Source organism: Plasmopara halstedii, assembly GCF_900000015.1.
Source record: "Plasmopara halstedii genome assembly, contig: Scaffold_614, whole genome shotgun sequence".
Classification (NCBI taxonomy): Eukaryota; Oomycota; class Peronosporomycetes; order Peronosporales; family Peronosporaceae; genus Plasmopara; species Plasmopara halstedii.
This window is the reverse complement of record NW_020187532.1, coordinates 2,911,901-2,924,288: the sequence shown is the minus strand read 5'-3', so window position 1 is coordinate 2,924,288 and position 12,388 is coordinate 2,911,901. Positions and strand designations below refer to the sequence as shown.

General features: G+C 47.7%; 1 protein-coding gene across 1 annotated transcript; it reads right to left on the bottom strand.

Moving 5' to 3' along the window:
* Positions 1-9,594: 9,594 nt before the first annotated feature.
* PHALS_12558 (uncharacterized protein) lies at positions 9,595-9,818 on the bottom strand (the record flags this gene model as incomplete). The annotated part of the gene is made up of 2 exons (XM_024728129.1): positions 9,595-9,758; positions 9,812-9,818. The coding sequence occupies 2 exons, from the start codon at positions 9,816-9,818 to the stop codon at positions 9,595-9,597; spliced, it is 171 nt and encodes a 56-aa protein (XP_024578637.1).
* Positions 9,819-12,388: the final 2,570 nt, after the last annotated feature.

Genomic DNA, 12,388 nt, shown 5'->3' with positions numbered 1-12,388 from the left:
TGCTTGATTGGCACGTATTTTATGTAAAATACCCAACACAGATAATCCTTTTTAATTCAGCGGATTGGACAAAATCCTAACGTGACACAAAACAAAAAGTCTTAATCAAGCAAGAGAGGTGGTGTAACGGGGTTACACATTCTCTGGGGTTAGAGAATGAAATACAGAATATGATGTGACCACACAATAGTGTGGCTACACCTTAACAAGAAGTCAGTACGTGGCTGGACTGCCAAAATTTATGCATTTTGGATAGTTAATTAGAAAAACTTATAGATTTAAATATGGACGGCTTTGCCGCAGATAAATAGTTTTCAGTTTGAATGAAAGAGTTTGTTTGCCTTGGGATAAGGTTGTGATAAAATTAAAGTAAGCGTATTGCGAACCGCTACACTGGTACTGGTTCTCGTATAGAACGTAAGGTTATCGACTGGCCCTGAGGGCGTCGCTTCGCAAGGACCTAAAGCGATTAGCGCGCGGCTTAAGAATTTTCGAACTCTGAACTTGCTTTTCTAAAGCACCTAGAGCAGATTATGTCGGCGTTGACTGCGTCCATGACGCAACCGTCGACGACGGATGACTCCTCCCGATCCAGGCCGCTCATGATGAACGTTAAGACCTTCGAAGGTAAGGATGGAGAGAATCTCCTTCTCTGGGTGAGAGAGGCCGAGATGGCTATGGCGTCCGCCATGCTCCAGATCGAGCATCAGCGCGTAGCACTAGCTATCTCCAAGCTTGGTGGGTGAGCGCGAGAACGGACTTTGACGTGCGCTACTTCGGTGGAAGAGCTTTTTTCTCCTGGACGGAGCTGCAGCTTTTACGAGTGTTCTCACCGCCTAACTAGGCATATCTCATGCGATCGCGTTTCTTTGCCACCCGAAAGGGCAAGAAAAAATTAGTGGACTTTGTCCAAGAGTTGCGTACTCTCATTGCCGATATGGCAGCCAATCCTCTTCCCGAGGCGATCACAGTGACCGTATTTATGGAGAGCATACGCATTGGCGTGCCCGGAATGAAAGTCATATTAATTTCTTGACTCTCTTTACTTCTACATCTTTTTCCGTGTACATCCGCCTTCTTTGGAAGAAGCAATGAATGTGGTATTGAATGCCAATTTTAACTTTAAGAATTGGTTGAAAAAAAACTTCTAGCAGCTTATCGAGCGGGCCTAAGCCCATAGATCTCAGCTATGCTGAGAAAGTGGAGGCATAGCTCCGAGCTGCGGGGCAGCTTTGGTGACGGTTGTCTCCACAGAGAACCGTCACCTTCGGACAGTTTGTCCCCTGCACAAGGCGCGTCATGGTTCACCGAACCGACGTCCCGCTTCTCACCAGTCCTATGGTTTGTCGCCGGGGGACGACAACACCCAGTAGGGCACCCGCACCTTCTGGGGAAGAACTGAGCTCTGTTGAGCCTTAAGGAGGAAGAAGTGCTCCGTGCTCTTGAAAATGGAACGTGTATGCAAGCTGGACTTGCTGGTCGTGACCGATCGTGAAGGGCTTTGGGAAGCCATGTAAGATCCTAATCGACCCCGGGCTGTCGGGCAATTATGCTCGACATTCCACGATAGAAGGAAGTCAGCTGTGTGCTGAGGCACTGAACGCACAATTGAGCGACATCGTCACTATTCGCTTAGCGACGGGGAAATGTGTCACAGTGCCGCGGATCCCTGTGGGCCTTGGTGTCAAGTCTTTTAACTTTGATAGCGTGAAGCGCTGCTTAGTCTTAGACGTGGACTCAAGCTATGGCCTCATCCTTGGTATGGCATGGTTGGAACACCATGAACCATGGATCGATTGGAGGTCGAAGACCTTGGACGCTACGCGCAAGTCTCCTGGTGGGGCTTTGATGAGTCATGAACCCACTTCTGCTAGGAAGTAGAAGCGCTATTGACGCGGGCACTGGACCGGGACGGCGAATGTGCTGGATATCGGAGCATCCGAGCTGTCAAACATTAAAGGTGTTTTGGACAAGTATCCCGAGCGTTGCTCGAGGGCTGAACGTGGAGTGGTAGGTAGCCCACTGAGCGCTACTCAAGTATTGGAGCGGTCGCTGCATGCCAAGCGTGGCATGGTCGGCTAAGGGCCGAGGCATCAAGGGCGAGGCCCCAGTGATACACGCGGAGTGGTACATAACCCACTGATCATAGCTCAGGTATCAAAGCAGTTGCTGCATACCAATAGTGGCAAGGTCGGACGAGGTCCTTGTGATGTGCGTGGAGTGGTACGTAATCCACTGAACACTGTGCACATTTCGAAGCAGTTGCTGCATGCCAAGAGTGGCATGGTCGAATGAGGTCGAAGGCATCTTAGGCAAGGCCATTTTGATATGCGTGAAGTGGCACATCATCCACTGGACGAAAACTGCGGAACTAGCAGCTCTTCGGCGGGGGTTGTTAGCAACATCAACGCTCCGATGGAGCAGGGAGTGGGGAAACTGGACGACGCTGAGTGCATGTTCCCACTGGTCTCACCGATACGTAAAACATCAATAGAGAAGAGACGGCGAGGTCCATAATATCTGCAAGACGCAGGGCGTCGATCCTGACCCAGGGGAGATGATGGCGCGCAGCTATACACCCGCTTAAGGGGTATGACGGGGGAGAAAGACGGCGACGTCATTCTTGAGACTATTCCCGCAGTGAATGCTCTTCTTGAGATGGACGAGATGTCCTCGGAGAGTTGGGCGGTGCTTGAAGGCAGGCGATTTAGCCGAAGTGGTCATTATACGACCGAACGAGAAAATTAACTCGTCGTCGCTTCTGGATGATGCTGTCCTAGAGGACGCCAAAAGAGTGCTGAACGCACGAAGTGGATCGTCGATCCTAAAGGATCCCTCGAATCTGTACTACCTTTTGGTAAAGGACTTTCAAGACGTCGTCTCCAAAGATCCGCCGTCGGTCCAACCTCCGGACCGACGTGTGCGTCACGAGATTGACCTGGGTCTGGGAGCCAAAAAATGCGTAACACGCCAACGTTCCCTGCCCAAGGAGCAGCGCGACGTCTTTGACGCCTTTTTTCCTTTGCAAAGTACGACGCAGGAATGGTGCGTGAGAGTAAGTCATCCCATTCGACACCCACGTTATGTGTCCGAAGCCGTACAGCAAGTGGCATATCGCTCACGCTAAAAATAAGCTAAACACCAAGACGCCTATGAGAACTTTAAGTGGCATGCTCTGAAAGTGGCTGATGATGCCTTAAGGGCGGTCAAATACACCAGCAACATTTTATCGTCTTGTAACACAGTTGTTCAGAATTCACCGGGCGCGTGCACAAGCATACTTCGACGACATCTTTGTTCAAAGTCGTGCGGGGTACGGGAGGACAGATGAGAATACAACATCGTCCATTTGAGAGCGGTCCTCGAGTGCATGCGCACAAATAAGCTGGTTGCTAATGCAGATAAGTGTATCTTCGGCGCTGAAGAACTCCCCTTTCTAGAGTGCTTCATTGGGTAGCGTAGCCTTCGGATCCCACTGAGGGCAAGGCTATTGTGGATTGGCCGGTTTCATAGAACCAACTAGACTTGCACAAGTGTCTTGGATTCACCAGCAACTTGCACACGTATAGCGCGAATTATGCGGAAATGGCACGGCCGTTGTCAAATTTCCTTTGGAACTCCTTTCTTCCCTTCAAATGGCCGGTGTTTTGCCAGCTTAAGCTGCGGAGAAGAACACCTAGTCCACGACAAGGATTTACTTGTGATGGAGTATGCACTTGTCAGGTTTAGAGTGCACCTGCTTGTTTCAAGCTGTTTGTGATCTACACAGATCATGCGTCACTATGCACTGCGACTTAGTCGCCTCACCTCCCGCAGAGAATGGTCAGATGGCTCTCCTTCTTCGCAGAGTATAAATTCCAGGTGAAGTATAATTGAAAAAATCAGAATGCTTCGTCCGATGCGTTGTCACGCAGATCAGATTATGAGTTTGCTTATGTCACGACGGTGACGTCGTCAGTGACGGATTTGATTCGCGCCGCATGCGCGGGTGATGGTATGTGTGTAGCGCTGCAACAGGCCCTCGGGAGCGATGAGAGCCGGACAAGATATTGTCAGCGCGATTGCGCGCACGGCTACACCGATATTTGCTGCATAACGGTTTGCTGTATTATAGCACCGTTTCAACGGATACGTCAATAATTGTGGTTCCTCACGATGAGGATTTGAAATATCATATCCTCTATGAGTACCACGACACCCTACTCAGTGGTCATCTCTGTCGTGAGAGGACGTATAGCTCGGTGAGTGACCACAATTGGCGGCTTAAGCTGTACAAATAGACGAGCACATATGAGCGCACATATGAGACGCGTCAGAGAGTGAAACCCTCTCCGAATGCGGCGGCCCTGCTGACCAATTTATCGGTACCCTCCGGGTGTTATCGGTCCATAAGTATGGACTCTGTATCTGGCCTGTTGAGGGACTAGGCGAGTAACACGGGTGTAGTGGTCTTTGTGGACCGTTTGAGCGCGGTGTCTCATCTTGCGGCAGTGCTAGAAACTATCGACGGTTTGGGTACAGCAATGCTGTTTGTCGAACGTATCTTTCGACAAAATGGACTCCCGGGATCAATTATCTCTGAAGGAGACCCACGCTTTACTGGGAAGTTTTGCTTTAAATTTTAGTGTGCTAGGCACTTCGTAGACTGTGTCAATAGCGGAACATCCGCAGACCGATGGTCAAACTTAGCGCGAGACTTGCGTAGTTGAAGACGTTCTTCGCAGCGTCTGCGCTGAGACGCCAAAGCGCTGAAGCGCTATGCTGCCACTCACAGAGTTGCTCTGAACAATGCAGTGCATGCGTGTACCGGCTACACGCCGTTTTACGTGAACGGGTTCGTTCATCCTCGCGTCCCGCCGACGCCGCCATCGCATGGCTCAGGGCTTGGTGGGGGAGGGATAGCCGAGCGGCTAGCTGAGTCGAAGACTTCCTGTCTACCAGACTGAGTTTCTTACGACACGTTCGCGATGCGATGACTGAAAGCCAAGACATGTAGAATGAATATGCTGACGGAATAAGCAGAAAAAATGTTGAAAACTTTGAGGTCGATAACCTAGTTTAACTAAGTAAAAAACTTCATACACATGCAGTTTCTGCTGTCTTTAAGACGAAGCATCGTCTACGGTATATCCGACCTTTTAAGGTCGTGGCCATGCAAGGCCTAGCGTATAGGCTGAACCTTCTTAGAAGGATGCGCACCCACCCGGTGTTTTATGTGGGCTTGCCTAAGCCGTACAATGATTTGGCGCAAGTGAACGCGAAAGCGTTGGCGCCGAGGCGGCGCCAACAGGCACTTGACCACCCAAAAGCTGAACCAGCAACTGGTATTAAGAACGGAGTGCAACGACTCCATCTCCAAGGTACAAGGCGCTCCACCGTCGCACGAAGTGACGTATTCGTCTGCTCGACGGCTGTGATCTGCTCCAACAGAGCGCGATAGTCCTCAACGCGAGGCAGTCGGTGCACAAATTGCTCCAAGCTCTCAAGATCGTCCGCACAGCGGTATGCAATCTCAGCATGATGTTCAGAGGGGTCCCGATTGCGACGGACCTTGTCCTCAAGAGCTCCAGGAGCATCGCGAGTCACCGGACGGCGATTTATCAAGTCGTCATCATCCGCCACCGACTCTTCCCGACAAGAACGATGGGGTCCACTATCACGTGGAACGTCTTATGGGTCGAGAACCAAACTTAGTATCTTGTGGATTGGCGTGGATACCCAGACTCCGAGAACTCGTGGAAGTTTGAGGTGCCACTTTGGCAAGACTGCTTAGACGTCGTGAACACTTATGATCCATGGTTTTCCGCGTCTTCGTACTTCCCGCGCTTCTTGGTAGTAGCCGGGAAGCCGAAGGGCCATGAGCTGAGCTCAAGGTTTGGTCCTGAGCTGCTGTGGTCGCAGAATCACCTGTGTGAGAGACAAAAGAGCTCGCGGGAGCGTGATGATTTATTCATACGTTGCAGGGCGACAATACGGTGGAAGTCGGTGTTGCGCATTGAGTTTGGCAAGCTCAAACCTAAGATGGATATTCACGCGCACGTCCACCTCCTTGTGGCTCCGCTGTCAGCTGGACAGCCGAGAAAAGTTTCCGGTACCGCTGCATCCATCGCTTGAAGAGCTCTTCATCATCTGCAGCGGTTTAGCCATAGGCAAGCACCACAGGAATCGCTCGCAGAGTGGGTACAAGAGCGCCCCATCTTTGAACCCAAAGTCGAGCGCAGTACTTATACATTGAGATTTCTTGAGGTGCCAGTAAGCGAGCTCGGAGATCTTTTCGTTGGACAAACTAAGCTTGCGAAGTGGCCTGGGGTAGACGCTTAACGATTGAGCGATCGCGTCCTTCGCTCCTATAGCGGCATCCGCCCGAGCGGAAGCCGTATTCCACACGAGGGTCTAGGACTGGCCGTCGAGGCGATTAGTAACGATACCAATTCCTCTGGAAGCCGAGAGGTCGGGTAACGAACACGGTGTCCGCAAGGTTCAAGCTGGGCTCACGTTGCGCCGTTGGCGCACTCCATCCTCCTCGTCTTCCCATGCAAAGACATGAGTATCCGACTCGTAGTCGACTTTCTCCAAACCCTCAACAAGGAACCGTCGCCCGGGGCGGGCGCGGTGTGTGGCGCTCGTTTGCCGAGGGCTTGGGATGTGCTTCCGGTGAAGCTGCGGACGTACCGTCTGGTGATGCACTTCGTGTAGATGGAGAAGAATGGCTTTGACCGCGGGCGCCCTCGAAAACAGCTTGGCTGGGTGTCTTTCGTGTCATAGACACAGGGCTCACAGAGCGTGGGATGTACAAGGATGTTCTTAAGGACATAACGGTGTCTCAGACACGCGAACTCGTTCGAGGCAGCATATAAATGTGAACCGTAGGTGCTCACAATCTTGATGGGGGAGAGTGAACCGGGGTCTCACGTGCCCTGGTATGAAGATGTGGGTCACACAAGTCATTGTGACCGCACGATGATGTGGCTACACCCTAGAAGCTAGTACGTGGCTGGACTGCCAGTAGTTATGTATTTTAGTAAGGTTTTTTATTTAATTAGGAAACCTATACATTATGATATACGCGGCATTGTCGCAAACAAAACAAAGATATGCAGTTTACATTTTTGGTGGAAGAGATTTTTGCCTTGGGTTAAGGTTGTGTTTACAAGCGGAATGCGATCCGCTACACTCGCACTGGTTCTAGTAAAAAACGTAAGGTCATCGTCCTTAGCTTAGATTCCTCTAAGTGAAAGAGCTACGGCAGCCCCGCTGCAGCTGGGGTGCATAGCCAGAGTTTTCGTCGTTATGATTAATATATTCGGCAATTGAAAACCCAGCTAGATTTAAAGGCGCCGTGCAACTATGTTTGACGCATTCCCATTCAAAAGGATATCGTGCTGGGAAAGCACGATAGTTACATCCGTGTCTTATACGCGATAAAGACATGTTGAAGATTTCTTTATAGTGATGTTGCAATACCTTATAAGCGCAGCTTTGTCCCCACACCAAAAGCGCATTTTTCCAAATGGCTCATGACGCACATAATATACACAAGAAGGAAGTGCGTGACACGTAAGTTTTTCGACCTCCAGTCGATTTATGGCTCATTATATTCTGGTCAGGCAATCACTAAAGTGAGACTATATCTCGTATTGAGGTCTAAGGTCAGTAAGCTTTTCAAGACATCTTCCCGAAAGAAATGTGCTTTTTATGGTATTCTAGAAGCATTTAGCTCAACTCAGTAGGCAAACGCAGCTGTATGTAAGCCACGGTCTCTGGGATGATTCGTGCAAGGTAGATAGAAAGATACGGACAACTCTGAGCTGGTAGATCAAGATCTCAATTTTCGAAATCTATCCCTGATGATGTATCGAAGCAGGCAAAAGCTGCAATTGCAAGAAGATGGTCAAAAATGTTGCGAGCAGTGTGGTCATACTCAGATTCTTAGCGATAACTCATCCCTGTCCTATTCGCTGAGTTAGCGATAACTAGTGAAGTGTATACCGTACAAAGCTCCAGTTCCTGAATTCTTCGTTACTTGAATTGGCCTGACTTCATTAATCAATCAAAAAATGCATGGTACGCCAATAGCCCTTACCAGAATATAGTACGATGTCGTGGACACTCCCAACCAAGCGTGGCATAATGCGAGCTTGGTGAGTGAGATCTTAAACCCACTTTTTGTGATTTAGAAAAGCATGGTGAGTTGTTCACGCTTGCAATCAACTAAAAGAGGCTACAATTACGGTTTTATTGCCGACTTTGGGGTAGGGTTTACCGCAGAACAGTCTGCTTTGGCGAATTCTGTACAGCGCAGTCATTGAATACAATTTGTAGCTAATCGACAAATTGGTCCCCCCTATCACAGCAGCGACTACTCCAACGGGAGTGGATGATTTAATAAAGGTTGTTTATAGCGCCCACAGATACATTCGTATGGTGACGAAGCTGTTTAGGCCTCATCGTTGATTGTCTAGCAAAGCACAGAACCATATAAACAACCATATTGAGCGCTTGTGCGCGGTTCAAAGTTTATGCTTTTGGTAAGCTGCTCGCCAACGTATAAATTCATAGCTTCCCAGCACAGATTGGATCCTATATTTATAACTGCAATAATGGGAAATATGATCTTCAGGCAACCCCCGCCAAGATCAAGGCCATATCGGTCTGGTTGGTGCCACGACTTGCAAATATTGCTGGGCAACTTCTAACTGTAAATGATGCTGACCTCAATTATAGTATTAAAGGCGATGCTAGGCGGTTTAGAGGTGTAACATGAAAGGAGGCATCCGGGCACATCTTTGAAATTGTCAGTCACGCCTATTTCTTAGCTTTCGGGGATACTTCAGCTTTTCCCTCAGGCTGTAATATGCGTCACGCCAAAATTAACGCCATATGTGCGTAATTGCATTTGAGTCTCGCCAACTGAGATCTGTAAAGATAAAATATCTTGCTTCGACGACAATTACTACCATTTGTGATATATCTAGGTCATGCGCCACAAACACAGCAATGTTGTCTCTACTCAATATATCAAAATGTCATGATCGTTCACCTTTTTGCCACAAATATTGAGGCTCGGCCCGTCGACAACATGTGGTGGTGGGTGCGCTTCTTCGTCGCCCAGATTATGAATTATCACAGATCACAATAATGGTATCAAGTATCGTCAATGCTACTACAAATCAAACACAGTGAAGGGCTATCGCAAGCTTTAGAGGCACGGTTATCTAAACTCAGGTATCGCTTATTCAAGTTGTTTGAAGAGCCTTTACACCGTTTCGATTTGTCTCAAAGATCTGCTGTATTACTACACGGATTCGGTTCACACCAAACAAATTGCTGTACCTCAAATTGGTATGAAGCTTTTAAGATACGTACAGCTTAGTGATCACTATGCATTGGTGTCCAATCTCTACTAATGAGTACATGCTTACGTATACAAGAGTTTAAGTGTTGCATTTGTGCTTCGATGCCATCGCCAGCCATCCGGTCCCGGTAGAGTGCTGACTATCCAAAAGTATGCATGTTAATATCCCCGTTATTACGAAACCGGTCGTTTAATATTGCAAAGCCGATTGATCACATGGCTCATCTTGCTGCTGTCACTTACACCGCCACTTTTGCACACATAATCTTGACAAACCGATCGCCAATATAATTTGACGCTGGCGCTGGCAATTGTCTGGAATTTAAGATCCGCGTTACAGCTAGCTTTTGGGAGCTTTTGTGAGCTTTGGTCAAAGTGCTTGGCTCGAGACTACACTGAGCCACTTACAGGCCAGTGTTCAATCAGATCAAGTTCTCGCATTGTCTTCCAAAGAACTGGGCATCTTTAAATGGATTGTAGCACTGAGGTATAAGTGGCGATTTGCTAGTTTATGACTTCGCAACTGACACTGAAGCTTCACGAAATCATCTTCGAATTGACAAATGTTGCTAAGTGCCAGAAGTAGAGCTCAGAAGACAGCAGCGGTACTGAGCCGCGATTTCAGGCCGAACTTGGAAGTATCGATGGTATATCGCTGTCGCCCATATTTATCTCTTTTGAGACAGAAATTGTATATTTATTATCAAAATATCTGTCACAGGACAAAAAACTGCAGCTTTAACTGGTATATAGTCGTGAAAAAGTAGAAGCACTAGGATGTCGCACACTCATGAGCCAGAGCCGACGGAGTAAAAAGCGATTGTATGTCGCTAGTACAAGGGTCTGGCTCTGAAGGTACAAGATATGTCTCATCATTGTCACGATCTAACGTTGTCTCTGAGTCAGCATTACCTTGTTATACGCCCACTATGCGGAACGGTTAAGCTCCAAGGACTTGTGGTGGGGAAGATTATTCTCTCGCAAATTGATAGGTCAGAATAGTGCTAAGAAATGCAATCTCCTTACACTACTGTATGACCCAACAACTACTGTGTGGAACGGCGAAGCTCCTCGGGCTTGCTGTAAGAAAAACGTTAACTCATGAGCTGAGTGACCAGGTCATTAAATCTACACGACAGATCTTGAAGGGGGAACCGATCTCAGCAAGTGTCAAGATCAAATCATTGATTGTAGACATTCGTATTGTAGACACTCGCATTCACTGAGTGTGAGGAGTGGTGCAGCTATCCTCAAAGGGTTTACGAATAAATCTCTCCTTAGCTGACAAATAGCAGGATGTGGTGATAAGTATCCGATCATGCTTGTTGCATCGAATCAGAGAGCACTTATAAAATGAACTTGCTTCTTGTTTCTTGGAACCAAACATTGCGTCAGCGGTCGATAGCCCTTACCAAGAGAGCAGTACGACGTCATATGCGCTTTCTTACCTGCAAATTACGACCGAGTGAAACGAGTAGATAGTATATCTCATCACTTTGCGCCGAAATGCTGATAGCAAGTGGCGAACGATGCATGCTAAAATAATGCAGTCACTGTTTCGAAGCAAACACCGATCGCTCGAATGGGCGTGCTGGAGAACAGCATCAGATCAATGCGCTTAGCCTAATACACAATTGTCGTAATCTTTTACGATAGACAGCTTTCCTTCTCATTGTGATGCGTACCACGTGCGAAGTGCACCAGAAACGGCTAGTTATACCCAACACACTATCTAACGCACCAGCAACGTTTAAATCTATGGTGACACAGCTGCATCTATTCAGGTCACACCGTGGCTATACACAAATACGTTTTGACGATATATGCGGTATGGAATTAAGACGGATAGAGAACCATATCAACTTACTTGTTTGTAGTGCAAGCGTGTGTACGCTTAAGGCATAATTTTGTCTTCAAGATAGCTATGTGCGTCGCTAGCATCAATGCTATTCCCCTGCTAGCTGCATCATTGGGAGGTATGGTATGCAGATAGATCCTGCAACGATCAAGATCATTTGTTGATTAGTCTGGACAAAGAACCGCCCTGCGCACGACAAAATGGTGCTCGCAATGAGGTAGTTCTCGTTAGTTTCCGTATGCACCTGCCTGATTCCAAGTCTGTTATGATCTATGTATATCATACAAGGCTGCGCGCAGAAGAGACTCACCACACATCTCAGTGCGAATGGCCACATCATTATTTTTTGCTGCCGAAAATACCTTCGAGATAAGAATAAAACTAGATTGACTAAATGTGGTACAAGGTGCGTTCTTTCGTCGCCCGTACATACTGTCACATGTAGCGATGGTAACACCATCGATTGACGAGGCGATCGTATAGCGTCTGGGTAGACGCAAGACGTACGCTTACTTGTAAAGAGCACTATTCACAACAGTCTCTCAAACACAGCACACATGCTTGTGAGACGAAACGATTTGGAACCTTGAAGGTGAGTTTGCAACTAAAATAAAAGGAGTCAATGGCTCCTAGCTACATGCAAAACATCCCAAGGGCTCCTAGAAGTCTTACTGATAAAATCTGGGTTCCTATTATATAAATTAAGGGTGTACTGGGTCAAAACTTCAGCTTGAACTTATACAAGATCTAGGTGTAGAGCTTGAACTTCTGAAAAAACTTGAAGTCCAACTTTAGTGGATAGTATCCTGTAGATGTGACTGGCTTACGCCACCCACTTTGAAAGACAGAGACACGTCGATCTCGTCACCAGTATAGATCCTAAGTAGGAACCAGCATTCTGTATAGCAGAAAATGTTTGTGACTTTATAAAAATGTCACGTATGCTTTTGGGAGCACCATACTGTAATCTTCTTCTACAAATTCACACAATGCAATGGCTAGTGTAGCCCATTACACTACTTCACTTAAGCTGGCGTGGGACAGTCGAAACGGAGCGCCTTCGCAATTCATTGGGCGAGTTGAATGCGATACTCTCGGTATTATCGCAAGCATTGAATCCGTTGGGTGCAGTCTCTATGAAGGATAGCGATTGACCCGATCGCTGAGACGATACT